At 43.0% G+C, this 17,040-nt stretch overlaps 1 protein-coding gene across 6 annotated transcripts in view; it reads left to right on the plus strand.

Moving 5' to 3' along the window:
* dennd5b (DENN/MADD domain containing 5B) overlaps positions 1 to 17,040 on the plus strand; it is a 68,530-nt gene that overhangs the window by 41,599 nt on the left and 9,891 nt on the right. For 2 of the 6 annotated variants that reach the window (XM_037760106.1, XM_037760104.1), the window contains 18 exons: positions 2,548 to 3,150; positions 3,309 to 3,540; positions 7,171 to 7,321; positions 7,465 to 7,555; positions 7,889 to 7,999; positions 8,783 to 8,914; positions 9,248 to 9,400; positions 9,545 to 9,626; positions 9,739 to 9,820; positions 9,943 to 10,071; positions 10,168 to 10,289; positions 11,991 to 12,136; positions 13,476 to 13,517; positions 13,958 to 14,076; positions 14,851 to 15,038; positions 15,272 to 15,354; positions 15,952 to 16,078; positions 16,262 to 16,436. In XM_037760106.1, the coding sequence (XP_037616034.1) occupies positions 2,548 to 3,150; positions 3,309 to 3,540; positions 7,171 to 7,321; positions 7,465 to 7,555; positions 7,889 to 7,999; positions 8,783 to 8,914; positions 9,248 to 9,400; positions 9,545 to 9,626; positions 9,739 to 9,820; positions 9,943 to 10,071; positions 10,168 to 10,289; positions 11,991 to 12,136; positions 13,476 to 13,517; positions 13,958 to 14,076; positions 14,851 to 15,038; positions 15,272 to 15,354; positions 15,952 to 16,078; positions 16,262 to 16,436 (2,768 nt within the window). The remainder of the gene's footprint in view (positions 1 to 2,547; positions 3,151 to 3,308; positions 3,541 to 7,170; positions 7,322 to 7,464; positions 7,556 to 7,888; positions 8,000 to 8,782; positions 8,915 to 9,247; positions 9,401 to 9,544; positions 9,627 to 9,738; positions 9,821 to 9,942; positions 10,072 to 10,167; positions 10,290 to 11,990; positions 12,137 to 13,475; positions 13,518 to 13,957; positions 14,077 to 14,850; positions 15,039 to 15,271; positions 15,355 to 15,951; positions 16,079 to 16,261; positions 16,437 to 17,040) is intronic. The other 4 variants (XM_037760109.1, XM_037760108.1, XM_037760105.1 and 1 more) reach the window with 3 other exon arrangements.

A 17,040-nucleotide genomic window follows, 5' to 3' on the forward strand; every position in this document is an offset into this window, starting at 1 on the left:
CACACACACACACACACACACACACACACACACACACACACACACACACACACACACACAGGCAGACTAGCAGGCTCCTGTTCAGACAGACAGGAAATTGCAAAAAAACACATCTCTGTTCTAAACAACACACACACACACACACACACACACACACACAATAGGACAGGGATTTACCTATTGTTTGTTTACAAATTCACCTCCAGGCAGCGGCAGTCTGAAGTGGATCGGTCTCTGAATTCTTCTTTCTATTTCAACACTTGTCAGCCGGAGAGGAGGTCTGGATCTGAACCAGTGTTCAGCCCAGAGCAGGGTTACAGTTAATGTGTGTGTTCATGTGTTAAAGCGAGATAAGGCCCCTAACAAAGCGGAACATCCCGGCTCGCCAGCTTCCGGTTTCGCTTACATCCCCCCCTTCGCCCTCGACTCCCAGCGCTTGTTAATCCAGCCCATTCCGTATGGATGCTAATTATCCAGCCAGCCAGCGCAGGATGCTGCCGCGGAGCGCCCACGAGCCCGGCATGCCTCCCCCCGCCTCCCCCGATAAAGGGGTCCCCTTCACCCCCCCGCCTGCACAGACTGGTGAATCTCCCCGTGTTTTCTGAATGAGCCTTTGAAGTGTCTGTGACCTAGAAAATGGGCGGATGATGAAAGAAAGAATGGCTTAAAGCGAAGCAGAGAGGACACGATGAGAGAGAGAGAGAGAGAGGGAACGAGGGATGTAATTGGGGAATTAAACGCCAGATGAGGTTTGCCTTTCTGAACCCGGTACTTCAATCCAGCTCTTCTGCTTTTTTTTACTTGATGTCAAATGATAACTTTGTTTGCGTTGCAGACAAGATGATGTGGATTCTGTTATCATCCCCTCTCTACATATTCTCCTCTTTTCTCTCCTTGTGCATATAGAAGTATTACTACTGGGCTTTAAATCCAAACTAGGGCAAACTTCCTGAAGACAATAAGTGATAAGTTAGCTTGAATTCTGGTATTGTTCCTTTATTTGACAGAGTAGAGGCAAAGTAAAACGGGGGTAGAGAGAGGGGTACGACATGCAACATAGGTCCCAAGGTTGGACTCGAACCTGGGACGTAACCACTCGGCTACAAGGTGCTCCGTAGTCCACAAACCAATGGGTGACGTCACGGTGACTACGTCCACTTCTTATATACAGTCCATGGATAGAGTTCATATCTGTCCTAACCTGATGGTTAGCAATAAGTATTGTTTATTTTTTATTTATTTTGCACAATTTAAGACTACACAACATAACAACAAAAAAATAAATAATATAAAAGTGCAGGAAGAGGCAGGAAAAAAAACACTGGGCTGATCTGAAGCCTCCACCTAGAGACAAGATTAATATAAAGAAATAATATAACTACATAATATTAGAACAAGATATATATATATAATAACAACAATAACAATAAATATATCAAAAAAAGACAAGTGCGTGTGGAAGTGTATTGTTAGTGTTTAAGAGGAGGATATTGATTTAAATATCTGCAAAGACTTCTGGGCAATCGTAACCAAACAACACTGTGAGTGGAAAACAAAAATAAAAATAAAACAGATACATGGACAACATGGGGAAAAGCAACTACAAAACAGCAATTAAATGACCCTTTAAGCAACTTTTGAAACATTTGACAGATGAACAGTTTATTGATAGATGTGAAAGGCTACTCCATAATTTGGTTCCTCTAAATCTTATTGAAAATGTACCTCTACTAGTGAGACATTTCTGAAGGATGAAGATCTAGAGATTGACGGGTTGAGTAAGAATGGACCTGAGAATTTGTTTTAAAATAGTTCTTGAACTGCTCAGGAATATTCCCTTCACTAGAGAGTATCTTAGAAATAAAAACACATATTTGAGAAATATTGATATCATAAATAGTAAGAATCTGGAGTTTGTGAAATAGAGGAGCAGAGGAGATGTGTGACTCTGATCGAGTTGTAATCCTCACAAAATGTTTTTGGAGGACTAAAATTGTATGAAGGTTTGTAGGAAAAGTACTCGCCCATAATCGGCCATATAATGTACAGCTAGCAGGTCATTGTTGTGAAATAAACCCTGACGTCTCTTACTTACTGACGTCCACTTCTTATATACAGTCTCTGGCTCTGACTTTCAGATTGCAGTCTGGATCAATCTTTTCTGTCACTCTTGTTTTAAATTTGAATTTATATATCTGTGCTTTCCGGCACTGGTGTATGTCCAGTAGTAAGTGCATTCCTATTTCTGTGGTTCTGAGTGGTTTAGAGTATTATCCGGTCTTACTATAATCCCATATGAGGGTGTGATGCTAACTCCATTATATCAGATTTAGGTTGATCTCCGACAGTGTGCTGTTATCAATCACACACTGACCTACATTCCCCCATCATACCTCCTAAAACCACCTGATAATACCCCCACCCTATGCCTGTTTCTACTGTCAATGTCATCTTCTGTCTGTGAAGGAGAGATTTGAATATCAGTTTATAGGGATCATTGTGTATTCCTGAGCTATATTGTAATATGAACATATTCCCCTGTCCCAGGCCAACCTGTGTTTCGTGGACATTGACAACCACTACATCGAGCTTCCAGAGGACTTTCCCCAGTTCCCCAATAAGACCGAGTTCATTCAGGAGCTCAGCGAGGTGCTGCTCAGCTTCGGCATTTCTGCAAACACAGGAGCCCCGCCACGGACCCGCAGCAGTCCCGGTAGCGCTCCAGGCAGCGCTCCCGGCAGCACCCCTTCCACCCCCGGCAGGGAGCGTAAGACGGTAGCTCTCCGGCAGCTGGAGGACGACGGGCGTAACGGCAACCTCGCGAGGGAGGAGCTGGCCGTGCTGGAGCTGCTGCAGGGCAACGCCACGCTGGAGAGACTGCAGGCGCTGACCAAACGCACCGGGGTGACGGTGGCCCGCGTGGACGCCCTGAGGGCCGGAGTGAAAGCTCAGGTCACCGAGGGGCAAGGGGGCCGGTCGGCGGCCGAAGAGGAGGAGCTGAGGAACGCCAAGCTGAACGTCCAGCTGAGGGAGGTGTTCGCCGGCCGCTTCACCACCATGTTTGCAGACTACGAAGCCTTCGTCATCCAGAGCGCCCCGGACCTGGAGTCCTGGCTCACCAACAGGGAGCAGATGCACAACTTTGACAAGGTGACTAAATCAAGCACAAACACACATCGAGGGCAGAACAAATCACTTCTTTCTTTTTGGCATCCAAATTCCATCATAACCTTTCAGCATATTGTAATTCAAGTTGGCTTCAAAGGCTTCGTCTCTGGCTCACACATATAGTCCGTATATCTCTGTAGGCCTCGTTCCTGTCCGACCAGCCGGAGCCCTACCTGCCCTTCCTCTCCCACTTCATCGAGACGCAGATGTTCGCCACCTTCATCGACAACAAGATCATGTCCCAGTGGGAGGAGAAGGAGCCGCTGCTCCGCGTCTTTGACGCTCGCATCGACAAGGCCCGCCTCTACAACGTCCGCGCTCCCAGCCTCCGATCCTCCTGCTACCAGAGGTGCTCCATCCTCAAGGAGTCCGGTAAGCTCAGAGTCGGGCTTCAACTCATGAATGCTATTATACGGCTCTTAGGATGCTTTATGATGAACAATAGTGTAGGCTTGTTTATGTTAAGTGTTTAAGGGGATCTTGAAGGGTCAAAGGTGGTTTGGTGTAAGTGGTCTGGTTTAGGAGAAAAGGATCTCGATTGTTGCCGTTTGCAGGATGTTGTAAATCCACGATGTCTTGTTGGCATTCCAGGCGGGTTGAAGGAAGAGCTGTATCTTGTATCTTGAAGGTTTGAAACATGGAGGGACGTTTAAATTGGAGGCAAGAAAGGAGCTCATTGGTCAGCATGCTGTACATGTCTGTCGGTCCTTCAAAGCATACCAGTGGTCCATTAGCTGAGGTCAGACAGGATTGCACTGTGCCATGCAATTTAAAAACACACATAACCACTCTACATCCACGCCTCTGCCTCCTCTTCCTCCTCCTCCTCCTCCTCCTCCTCCTCCTCCTCTTCCTCCTTCATTTCTCCTTTCCCTCCTGCCATCTGGAAGCAGCTCGGCCCTCCCCAGTGACCAGAAAAACCGCACTTCTCATTTCTCTACATCCCAACACAGCAAACACTCCATCACTCTCTCTCTCTCTCTCTCTCTCTCGCTCTCTCTCTAATAAGCACAAGCACCAAGTCTTACTGCAAGAGTGTTTGGTCAGGTCTTTTTTTTTTTTTTCCTGATTGTCTCAATTAGTGCTGCCTGGGTTTCCCTTCGTTAGGCCTTTAATTGGTGCTGAATGTGCAGTGTGAGGTGTGAGGGTCAGACTCAGGACTGACTCAGACTGATGGAGGCCAACAGGGAATCTGTGAGGCTGCTCGTGGGTTACTGATGTTCTTAAAACTGGAAAAGAGCTGGATTGCAGGTTTACTTGTGTATTTATAGAAGAAGGACCACTGGGAAAAGAGTGCATGACTCTAATTTGCGTCCTGAGAGTGAGAGGAGAAGATTGATACCACTGTCTTGTCTGTGTTAAAGTTACAATCTCAGAGATCTTCGTTTCATTCTCTTGGCGGCGCCCATGATGATAAGCGGTGACTGCAGGTGTGTTTTGGGATCTCACTTTCCAGAGATCCAAACACTGTGCGCCACTGATTTTTCCCAGGAATTCGGCCAGAGACACCCAGTTCGTAAATGTAAAGGGCTTTCATCAGTGGGCCACATGCTCAATCACCACTGTGTTATCTTATTCAGAGATAGATGGTGACTTAACAGACATTTATTTAAATGAAAATCTCAGAGCTGGAGCAGGTTGCACTAACTGTTGATCAATTTAAAGTTGACCTGGCTATGACATACTGTACGTGTTTACTAAGTGGAGATTTACAGATCACTAGATTAAAATAAGTTGCACCACACTAAATAGGGGTGTAAGAAAAAATAGAAAAAATTAAATATTAAATATCGTGATTGTACGTTTTGTATCGATTCTTAAAAACACTGCATTGATTTTTAATTAATAGTTTCCATGCAAAGATTAACTCGGTCAATACTTTAGTTAATTTGCAAAGAGATGTGTCCTCTCAAAGTAGTGCTATAATCTATGGTGGCAGTTTCTGTTAAAACAAGACACAAGCCAAGGTCACAGGGAAATTTAATAAAAAGCATCTGCAGATGGAATCACGAGCACAGAACATAAGAAGAGTCAGGCTTTTATACACAATAATACATAACACACAGATGAGTGCAGAGTCATGGAAAAATAGTGCTTCACAGACAACAGAGCATCACAAGACATAACGAGTTCTTCAGCCATCTGTTGTTTACAGAGATTATCTGTCAGAAGACAAAACTGTCGGGTCACCGTTATAATGCTGATGGTGACAAGGTCTGCTAGCTGTGAGGCCCTGAGATTCTCTAAAGGAACATGGTTACCTTTGTCCTACTCCTCGGGGGTCTTGGAGTGTCTAATGCAGATATGAACTTTAACCTTCCGACATTAGTTTGATATTTATTTTTTTAATCTCGCTCTTGGAAAGAAAGCAATAAGCATATTTGTCAAAATGTTAAACTAGTTATTTAACTATATATATATATATATAGTGTTACAAGGTGTATTTCCACAATTAATATCTGTCCCCCTGAAACATTTCAGTGTTGACTGAACCACAGGAATATGAATTCATACTGAAATTGCTTTATAAGCTTTTATATGGTAATATATCAGACAGATATTGGGATGATTCAAAACAGCCGTGTGATCGTATCGACTTTCGGTTTTGGCTCGATATCCGCTGTGCAGCGTTTTATACCTCAGATCGTTATCTTCTTCCTCCTCTATGAGAATGATCAGAGTACTTCCCTGCATTCTTCTGGTGTGTGTGCGTGTGTGTGTGTGTGCATGTCGCCTGCTTTTGACCCACACTGTTTCACGCTAATGGGCCGAGCGATGTAAAGCTTTAACTGCAGATGGTGAGCTTATTTGTGGGCGATGGTGCATGCAGGTACCCAATTACCCAGACAATAGGCAGCCTCTCCCTCCGCCTGCCTCCCCTCCCTCCCTCCGTGGTGTCTCGCTCCGGTACCCTCGCTCACTGCTCACTTCTGGAGCTCCTGTCTTTGGAGTTCAGTCACACACAAAACAAGTTCAGCGCTCGAGCAGGGCAGCATGACACGGACGGTTTAACAACAAGCAGTTGCAGAGTTGGATAAGATAAAAAGCAGGTGAAGGACACAGAGGGAAGAGTCTGAGTGTGTTTGTGGGTAAGAGAGGGAGTAATGAATGGGTCAGACAGAGAGAGACAGATGAGAGGACAGCATACTTCCTCTGTGATTTATTATATAAAACAACTTGTTTTGAAGTCAGGGTTTTTTTCTTCTCTGCAAATGAGCAGCTGTCAGAGCACATTATGTTTGCTTCATTAGGCTGCAGTAGGAGATGTGTGTGTGTGTGTGTGTGTGTGTGTGCATCAGGGGGAGTTATTTGTCATAGTTCATGTTTGTCAGCTTTTGTTTACATAGCTGTCTCTTTCGCTGCATTCCCACAATGCATCTGAAAAGTGTTCTCTCATTGTCATTTTGGACGTCATTCGTTGTTCTTGCCGAGTTGCTGAGATCTGGGAACAATTGTTTGTTCATAGTTTTACCATGTGAAAGGTTTACTGATGTTGCTTAGGTCTCATTGGTGAGTCGGTTTTATCATAAACTGATAGAAAAGACGGACAAAACTAAGACCCAAGTCGTGGATAATGTAATTATCCTTTAGGTTTTTCGGTGCAATGACTTTCTGTGATTACATGGACGGCAGTAACATTACTACAGAAGACATTATACAACTGTTATTATACACAGGTTTAGTAGTACTCTTCATCACAAGTCAGTAGAGTAAACTTAGTCTTGATGTGTACAATCATACATGAAGATGCCCTCAATATATTATTTCCTAATGTCACAGTTGTCCAGCTCTGAATGAGAGTGGGTTTAGACACTGAAACGTGTCATCAAGCAGCTGGACTGCTGTATGAGTCACTAAATGTCAGATTAACGTGTGTATATACGATACAGTGTAAAATTCCCTTTAATACTATGACTATAAATAGACTCCTCCACATGTCTACATTGAGTTGTGCAAGTCGATCAAAACATAAATGTTTTGTATTGAATGTCTCCCCTACAGCTCAGGCCATCGAGCAGCGGCTGATGAAGATCGACCACACCGCCATCCACCCGCACCTGCTGGACATGAAGATCGGTCAGGGCAAATACGAGCAGGGGTTCTTCCCCAAACTGCAGGCCGACGTGCTCAACACGGGGCCGACCAACAACAAGTGAGTCGGCTTCCACCTCATGACTTGAAAATCCGCACATGATGATGAAGATTTGAATTTTACGTATCCATGATTGCCCAAGACTGCGAGAGTGGAAGAGGTTAAAATATGTGCAGTCTAATTCCACGTTGTGTGAACTGCAGGTGGTCTCACAGGACGGCGACAACTCAGCGAAGGAAAGACCGTCATCGACAACAAACGGAGCATCTGGGACTCGACAACGACCTGAAAGAGGTAGAGAAACCTCCCTAACAACCGACACGTCACCTGCCCTCTCCTTCCTCTCTGTTCTCTCTAACGTTATCTAGTCTACGAGCATGTCTTTATTTTCTCTGTCCGTCTCATAGCATCATACTTCTGTTTGTTTTTGTCCTGTAACTGTTTTTCTGTTTGAGCTTTCTTTCTTTGTCCTCCTTTTTTTGAAGACCTTATGTGCATGCTGCCTTTTGTTGTCTTTTCCATTCTTCTCTTTTTGTCCCGTCCTCTCCTGTCTGCTCGTGTGTCCTGTGGGGGTCGGCTCGTACCCCTCTTCTTCCTCCTCGTCCTCCTCCTCGTCCTCCTCCTCAGCAGGTGGAGGGCTGTCTGGTCCTGCAGAACTCCATGGCGTTTTGGGAGTGGGACAAAGCGTCCCCTCCACCTATCAAACCGCCTAAAAAATCTGCCTCTGCGTCCTGCCTGGTATGTGGAGGAGCTGCCTGTGTTGTTGGACTTCCTCTTTCAAACCCCTCCACCCCCGTACCTCCACCCGTACCTCCACCTTACAGTCTCACTGAAGCAGCAGCGGTGGGATGTATCAGTATAATCCAGCTCTCTGAACCATAAACAGTGAGGCTGATATCAATGAGATGAAATTACTCTGGATTACATGCATGCATTGTCAATCCCCAGTGCTCAGGTAGGCGGACTCCACCTCTACCAATAAAAACCTAACTGCTACTGCAGGAAAAAAACTGTTGAAACCTCCGTTCAGTCTCCTCCTGCTCTCTGTGATCGCCTACGCTGTGATTTAATGCTGCCGAGTTTATGATCACTGTTAACTGAAGTATACAATCTGGTAATTAAACTCGGAAAACAAAGTTTGGTCGATTATTTCTCTGTTGTTACAACGCTAATGACGTTGGAAAGCCTGTTTATTTACCTTACCAAAGCAGAGCAGATGGAAAGTTCTTATTTCAAGGAAGAAATAGAACATTGTGGAAAAGAGCGGCACTTCAGTTACGGCTTCAGTGGGAACCCAGCTCACCTCCCAACACTCCTCTCCTGTGTCACACCCTTTCCTCTTAACTCACATAAACCCTCTGAAGTGTTGGATTTTCACATTGAAAGCAGATAAAGCTGTCTGTGTCAGACGGACCTGTCATCGTGTGTGCATTAAAAACAGATGACGCAATTCTCTTAATTTACTGTACTGGGTTAGGTCAGTTCTCCAGAGCTCACTAACTGGTCCTGTCTGATCCTCAGAAATACATGCAGGAGGCCCGCAGCCTGGGGAAGAACCTCCGGCAGCCCAAACTGTCCGATCTGTCTCCGGCCGTCATCGCCCAGACCAACTGGAAGTTTGTGGAGGGGCTGCTCAAGGAGTGTCGCATGAAGGTGAAACATACAAACCAAAGCATGTCTCCGTGATTCATTAGCGCAGTTATTCACTGACCTCCTGACACCCTTCCTCAGTCACACACACACTTACAAACCCAAACTCATCTCTCATGAATGATGCATGCAGGGAAAGACAAAGATTATTCCTCATATTGAACATTAGACGTCTTTACATCAAGTTTTGGGAACATCTGACTAAGAATTCCCATCTGGTGATGATACAAAAAATCTATATATTTAGCATAACTGCTCCTCTTGATATTCCCATTGATTGTTCTAACAGTGTGTGTGTGTGTGCGTGTGTGTGTGTTTGTGTGTGCGTGTGTTCAGACCAAGCGTATGCTGGTGGAGAAGATGGGCCGGGAGGCGGTGGAGCTCGGCCACGGTGAGGCCAACATCACGGGACTGGAGGAGAACACTCTGATCGCCAGTCTGTGTGACCTGCTGGAGAGGATCTGGAGCCACGGACTGCAGGTCAAACAGGTCAGCGCGCACACACACACACACACACACACACACACACACACACACACACAAACAGTTTATTGCCTGATGAATCCTCTTTGTCTAGTGTATAATCTTTGTGTGATTTTGGTTCTCTGACATCACGCTTCTCTGGCCTCTCAGGGAAAGTCGGCCTTGTGGTCTCATCAGCTGCACTACCAGGCCCGAGAGGAGAAGCTGGAGCAGCAGCAGGCAGAGTCACCAGGTACACACACACACACACACACACACACACACACACACACTGTCTGTCCTGCATTGTCTAACACACATTTGTTTGATTGTAAAAAATCCTATCCTGTGTTTCTCTTCAACAGTGTCACATGTTCCTGAGAGGAGGAAGTCAGACTGTTCCATAGCGATGCCGTCGCTACGTGTGTCTCTCATACAGGACATGAGGTACGTGCTGCTACAGCAGTTCATCTCTCGACTCCTGAGAGTCACTGAACATCAGAGTGATGAGGGTTTATGAGCTTTCATCCATCTGTCTTCTGTCCCTTCCACTCTGTCCGTCTCCTCAGGCACATCCAGAGTATGTCCGAGATAAAGACAGACGTGGGACGAGCCAGAGCCTGGATCCGCCTGTCCCTGGAGAAGAAGCTGCTCTCTCAACACCTCAAACAGCTGCTGTCCCGACAAGCCTTAACCAAGTGAGCACACCCTGATACGCCTTCGTGATAAGTGTGATGTTTTGGTATCTTTGAACCTGACCTGACCTGTGCTGTGCCGTGCCATGCTGTCTACAGGAAGCTGTACAAACGTTACGCCTTCCTGCGCTGCGAGGAGGAGAAGGAGCAGTTCCTCTTCCACCTGCTCTCTCTCAACACCGTCGACTACTTCTGCTTCACCAGCGTCTTCACCACCATCAGTGAGTTCTCCCTCAGCCGCACACGACCTCTGACCTCTGTTCGATCCTAGTTAAGCTTCACCGTTATGTTCACTGCTAAGATTCAAACATCATCACAACACCGACGCCTGCTCGCTGGAACATTATGATTGGTTACCATGTGGAGCGTTCTGATTGGTCATGATCAGGTGTCAGTAACCTGCGTCTCTTCAGCTCCTCTCCAGTGGCTCCCTGTGGATTTTTAAAAATGGAAATAAATAATTGTTTTTTTGTTTACATTTTCATTTTTATTCATCATTGTTGTAGGTCTATGGTACGACGGTACGACGGAGTATTAGGGCCACATTAAGAAAAAAAAAAAATCTGAGATTTCGAGAATAACGTCATAATATTATGAGAATAAAGTTTTGCTTTTTTCTCGTAAAGTTATAACTTTATTCTCGTAATATTACGACTTTTTTTCTCGTAAAGTTATGACTTTATTCTCGTAATATTACGACTTTTTTTCTCGTAAAGTTACGACTTCATTCTCGTAAAGTTATGACTTTATTCTCGTAATGTTACGACTTTTGTGCTCGTAAAGTTATGACTTTATTCTCGTAAAGTTACGACTTTTTTCTCGTAAAGTTACGACTTTTTTTCTCGTAAAGTTACGACTTTTTTTCTTGTAAAGTTACGACTTTTTTCTCGTAAAGTTACGACTTTTTTCTCGTAAAAGTTACGACTTTTTTCTTGTAAAGTTACGACTTTTTTCTCGTAATATTACGACTTTTTTTCTCGTAAAGTTCTGACTTTATTCCTGTAAAGTTACGACTTTTTTCTCGTAATATTATGACTTTTTTCTTGTAAAGTTTTGATTTTGTTCTCGTAATATAACAACTTTTTTTCTCGTAAAGTTATGACTTTTTTCTCGTCATATTCTGACTTTATTCTGTAAATCTCAGATGTTTTTCCCCTCAATTTGGCCCTAATACTCCGTAGTACATTGTCTCTTTGGCCCTCACTGCATTAGACTTATATACTATATACTTGGACTATAAACTGTGTTACCTTCATCACAATGATCAAAAGTTTTGAGGCACCAGACAGATTTTTTTTGTTGTTGCCTAAAACGTCTCTTTAGATAGTAAAGGTCGCTGACCCCTGGTCATGATGAACCACCCTACAGAAAAAGAAGTCACATAGACCTTTTGCACTGTTCTGCAGACATGTGCTGATCTCTTATCTGTGCCTTCACAAACATTAAAACATTATCAAATGTGTTTTTTGTTCTATATTGTTCCAGCACAGTTGCTTTTTAATAGATGTAAAGTAGCCTCACTGACTCCAGCAGGCATCTATAAACCACCGCCTCCCATCTGTGAGATATCGAAAGCCTGACTGTATATATTTCCTCTTCCTGCTCTGAGTTATTTGGTTAATGTCGGCTGCTAAATGGATGAATGTGGATCAATGGCTGGCTGAGCTGTTAATATGAATAAACCATGAGGATGTACGTACAGTTTAATCAAAGATTCAGATAAATGAACACACACTGTTCAGGTGATGCTTTAAAGCCTCTGTCCTATCTGATCAGTTGTTCTGTTTCCTTCCTGCTGCAGTGTGTTTACCCCAAATCTGTAATTTTATCATGAAATTGACCCAGTTAGAGTCTAATTAGCACGTCACGGTGTTCGTATTTCTCGTCTCTGGCGCTGACATGGTTGTTTCGCCCACCCACAGTGATCCCGTATCGAGTCGTCATCATCCCCATCAAGAAGCTGAGCAATGCCATGACCACCTCCAACCCCTGGGTGTGCGTGTCAGGTGAGCTGGGAGACTCGGGCATCATGCAGATCCCCAAGAACGTCCTGGAGATGACCTTCGATGTGAGTAGTGTGACCTTTGACCTCTCACGAGCACGAGCACACTGTCTGTCAGTCACTCTGAGTGCAGTTTGGGATTGATGTTGTCTGTGTTTACCTTCTCACTCTGTCACTGTGACACCATCTCACTCTGCATGCTGGCAGCATGTACATTAAAGCAGATACAGTTTTACTTGTTTGAAGGGGAATAAAGTCGTAATATTATAAAGTAGTAATTTCACGTGTTATTTTATTTTTTTCTCGTAATATTCTGACTTTATTCTGGTAATATTACGACTTTTTTTCTCGTAAACTTATGACTTTATTCTCGGTATATTATGACTTTTTTCTCGTAAAGTTATGACTTTATTCTCGTAATATTACGACTTTTTTTCTCGTAAACTTATGACTTTATTCTCGGTATATTATGACTTTTTTCTCGTAAAGTTATGACTTTATTCTCATAATATTACAACTTTTTTTCTCGTTAAGTTATGACTTTATTCTCGGTATATTATGACTTTTTTCTCGTAAAGTTATGACTTTATTCTCGTAATATTACGACTTTGTTTCTCGTTAAGTTATGACTTTATTCTTGTAATATTAGGGCTTTTTTCCCGTAAAGTTATGACTTTATTCTCGGTATATTATGACTTTTTTCTCGTAAAGTTATGACTTTATTCTTGTAATATTACGAGTTTTTTTCTCGTAATATTGCAATTTTTCTCGTTAAGTTTATGACTTTATTTTTGAAATCTCAGATGTTTTTCCCCTCAATGTGGTCCTAATACTCCGTAGCGCATTGTCTCTTTGGCCCTCACTGCATTAGACTTATATACTATATACTGAGACTATAAACTGTGTTACCTTCATCTCAATGATCAAATGTTTTGCGGCTCAAGACAGATTATTTTTATTTTTTTTTGCCTAAAACGGCTCTTTAGATAGTAAAGGTTGCTGACCCCTGCTCTAAATATACACTATATTTTATAGTATATACTAGTGCAGAGCCCGGTCGTTATTTTTTTCCTACTACGGCGAAGGCATGCCCCGCCCTTGTTGTTGATGAGGACTTAAATATATAATTATAGTGCTGAAACGATTAAACGAGTCTATTTACAGAAACTTTACAGCCCTCCTCCCCTAGAGACATAAACCCAGTCCCGATGGGGACGACAGACCGCCTGCTGTCCTCCTCACGCTGCACGTCTGTCCGTCTGCATGTTGTTGAGGGAGGTGTGATGTTTTCATTATTCTGTTTGCATGACGTTTGATGATGTTTGTGGTTCTGAGATCGCCGCACCACCACCATTTTTGATTTGTCCATCCATTGTGTGTTAACAAGTGTTTCCGTCTCCCTCAGTCTGCTTTCAGGGCTCATACGCACATCTCCGCCTTGTTCAAGGTTAGAGGAAAGCCCCTGCTCCCTTTCATCCATCTCCCATTACCTCCACCTGTCCTGTTGCCTGTTCCCCCTGCACTGTAGGCATCGTTGTCATGTTTAGTTTGGATTGGGTCATAGCTGGTTTACACCACCGTTAACTGAGCTTCAGTCTCACCCTTGGATCTAAATGCTGCTCTGTATTATATTTCATGCCTGTACTGTAATTATTAACACTGTTTAAAACTACTAAGATCTATTCACTCTATTAAAGACAGTGAAATATAATCAGTGTGGCAGTAGGTAGTAGTTTATGATCACGGGAGGACGGCAGCAGTAGTAACAGTTCTTTGTACATCAGATGAGGTGCACTGATAAAGCTAATAAAGTATGATTTGATATTGCAGGATGATATTAATTGAAATGCTTTACATTAACTCTTCGCTGTGTGTGTCTGTGTTTAGTGTCAGAACCTGGGGAAGCTGACCACGGTGCAGCTGGGTCATGATAACGCCGGCCTCCTGGCGAAGTGGCTGGTGGACTGCGTCATGGTGCGCAATGAGATCACAGGACACACCTACAGGTGAGCGCAGGTTGTGTGTTTTTAGTTGACGCTGACGGGAATGTCATTCCAGAAGTTCTTTTTTTTCTATCATCCAAAAATGCATTTCATCATCACGACAGTTGAATCAACTGAGCATTTGTTCATGAAGTCTGTGAGATGTGGTTAAAAGTTCCAGCAAAAAAGGAAGTGTCATGGCTTTAGTCTAGTAATTTTATTACTAATTCATTTTTACGACTTTACTCTCGTAATATTAAGACTTTATTCTCGTAAAGTTATGACTTTATTCGCGTAATATTACAACTTTTTTCTTGTAATATTATGACTTTATTCTCGTAATATTGCGACTTTATTCTCGTAATATTATGACTTTATTCTCGTAATGTTACGACTTTTTTTCTCGTAATATTATGATTTTATTCTCGTAATATTCCAACTTTTTTCTCGTAATATTATAACTTTTTTCTGATAATATTATTTTTTTTCTCGTAATATTACGACTTTTTTTCTCGTAAAGTTATGACTTTTTTTCTCGTAATATTACAACTTTATTCTGTAAATCTCAGATGTGTTTTCCCTCAATGTGGCCCTAATACTCCGTAGTTCATTGTCTCTTTGGCCCTCACTGCATTAGACTTATATACTATATACTTAGACTATAAACTGTGTTACCTTCATCGCAATGATCAAATGTTTTGCGGCTCCAGACAGATTATTTTTTTGCCTAAAACGGCTCTTTTGATAGTAAAGGTTGCTGACCGCTGGTCTGAACCCCTCTGACTCTGTTGTCTCCAGGTTTCCGTGCGGTCGGTGGCTCGGTAAGGGCGTGGACGACGGCAGTCTGGAGAGGGTCCTGATCGGTGAGCTGGCGGTGCCCAGCGGAGAGGAGGATTCTGGGAGAGGCTGTCGTACACCCCCGCTGCAGCGCTCGCCATCCCAGACCAGACGCATCAGCATCACGTCGCTGTCCGGACGAGGCTACAGTCAGTATCTGTCGGGAGGGCGGGGGGACTGATCAGATCTAAATACTCACATCTGTAGACCCACTTAAATAGTAGAGAGGAGAAATGAACACTGAACAGTCAGGGACATCATCATCCCGTTAAAAGTATAATCTAGCAGTTAGGTGACACTCATAACGTCAGAGACATTCTCTGTGCTTATATATAATATATATATTAATCATATATTAATGCAGCTGTTTTCTTGATTCCAGAACCGACTTCAGCCCAAATCCAAGAGGCCATCGGGGAGGCTGTGAACAACATCTGCAAACACTTCCACAAGCCAGAGAAAGAGGTTAGTGACTGATCTTATCCTTTGTGGTGTCTGAATAAATAATGAATGAACTCGTTTTTTCTTTTGTGTTAGCTTTACTTTCTCTGAATCTTTCACAACACTAGACACTGTGTGGATTTGATTCTCTCTGAAACTGACTGGGTTCATTATGTTTTAGTCAGTAAAGTGCTGGTCTAATGGCCAAGTCCTACAGTACGGCTCAGGCCACGCTTTAAGTGCCCTCCGTCAGAGCAGTGATGGAGAGAGAGAGTAGAGAGTAGAGAGTGGAGAGCCCTGAAAGAGGCCATGAACCCGACAACAACACTGGTTTCATGCAGTCGGAGGCTGTTTCTCCTCTAAGAGCTGCAGGACGTTCTCTCCTCCACACTACAAGACCTTGAATCCTGCAGGATGTTCTCTCCTCCGCACTGCAAGACCTTGAATCCTGCAGGACGATGTAAAGATTTGTGGCATCAACAGTTTTTGTCAGATGTGTCGTCTCCTCTCAGATTTTCTTTGTTAGCGTTATTTTAAATACCATTATTGAAGTAGAGTTTATGTAAAGAGGAGACAATGTGTGATTTCCCTTCTCATGTATTGATTGTTGTCTGTGTGCAGAGAGGCAGCCTGACCGTCCTGCTGTGTGGAGAGAGCAGCTTGGTGGCAGCTCTGGAACAGTTCTTCCATCACGGCTTCAAGTCTGCCCGGCTCTTCCAGAAGACTGTGTTTGTGTGGGACTTTGTGGGTGAGTTTGGAGGGACAGCGCCATCTGCTGCTGATTTCATGAACTATTTAATTTGTACGTGCATTCATGTATTCATTTTGATCAGAAATTCCGAGATTTTAAAATCAAATTTATTTATTAAGACAGTTCAGCTGGTTGGTATACACAGTGTGGAAGGAAACATGTCCTCCTCTCCCTCTGCAGAGAAGGCTGTTGCCTACATGGAGTCAGCTGACCAGATGGGAGACCTTCAGGAGACCGCGGAGCCCCTGGGAATGACCTGTCAATCACTCTGTCGCTACGTTAACGCCATCAACTCCACCCCCAGGAACATCGGGAAGGATGGGAAGTTCCAGCTGCTGGTCTGCCTCGGAGCCAGGTCAGATTCAAAACAGAGAACACTGCTGTCAAAAAAATTCATAGTATAGTATGTCGAAAAATTTATTAAAAAAAAGTCATAGTATAGTATGTCGAAAAATTTATTTAAAAAAAGTCATAGTATAGTATGTCCAAAATTTCATGAAAAAAAAGTCATAGTATAGTATGTCGAAAAATTTATTAAAAAAAAGTCATAGTATAGTATGTCGAAAAATTTATTAAAAAAAAGTCATAGTATAGTATGTTGAAAATTTTCATGAAAAAAATTGATGTCGAAAATTTCGTGAAAAAAAGTCATAGTATAGCATGTCCAAAATTTCATGAAAAAAAGTCATAGTATAGTATGTCGAAAAATATATTTAAAAAAAGTCATAGTATAGTATGTCCAAAATTTCATGAAAAAAAAGTCATAGTATAGTATGTCCAAAATTTTCATGAAAAAAATTGATGTCGAAAATTTCGTGAAAAAAATTGATGTCGAAAATTTTCATGAAAAAAATTGATGTCGAAAATTTCGTGAAAAAAAGTCGTAGTATAGCATGTCGAAAATTTTCATGAAAAAAATTGATGTCGAAAATTTCGTGAAAAAAATTGATGTCGAAAAT

The sequence above is a fragment of the Sebastes umbrosus genome, chromosome 23 (genome assembly GCF_015220745.1).
Source record: "Sebastes umbrosus isolate fSebUmb1 chromosome 23, fSebUmb1.pri, whole genome shotgun sequence".
Classification (NCBI taxonomy): Eukaryota; Metazoa; Chordata; class Actinopteri; order Perciformes; family Sebastidae; genus Sebastes; species Sebastes umbrosus.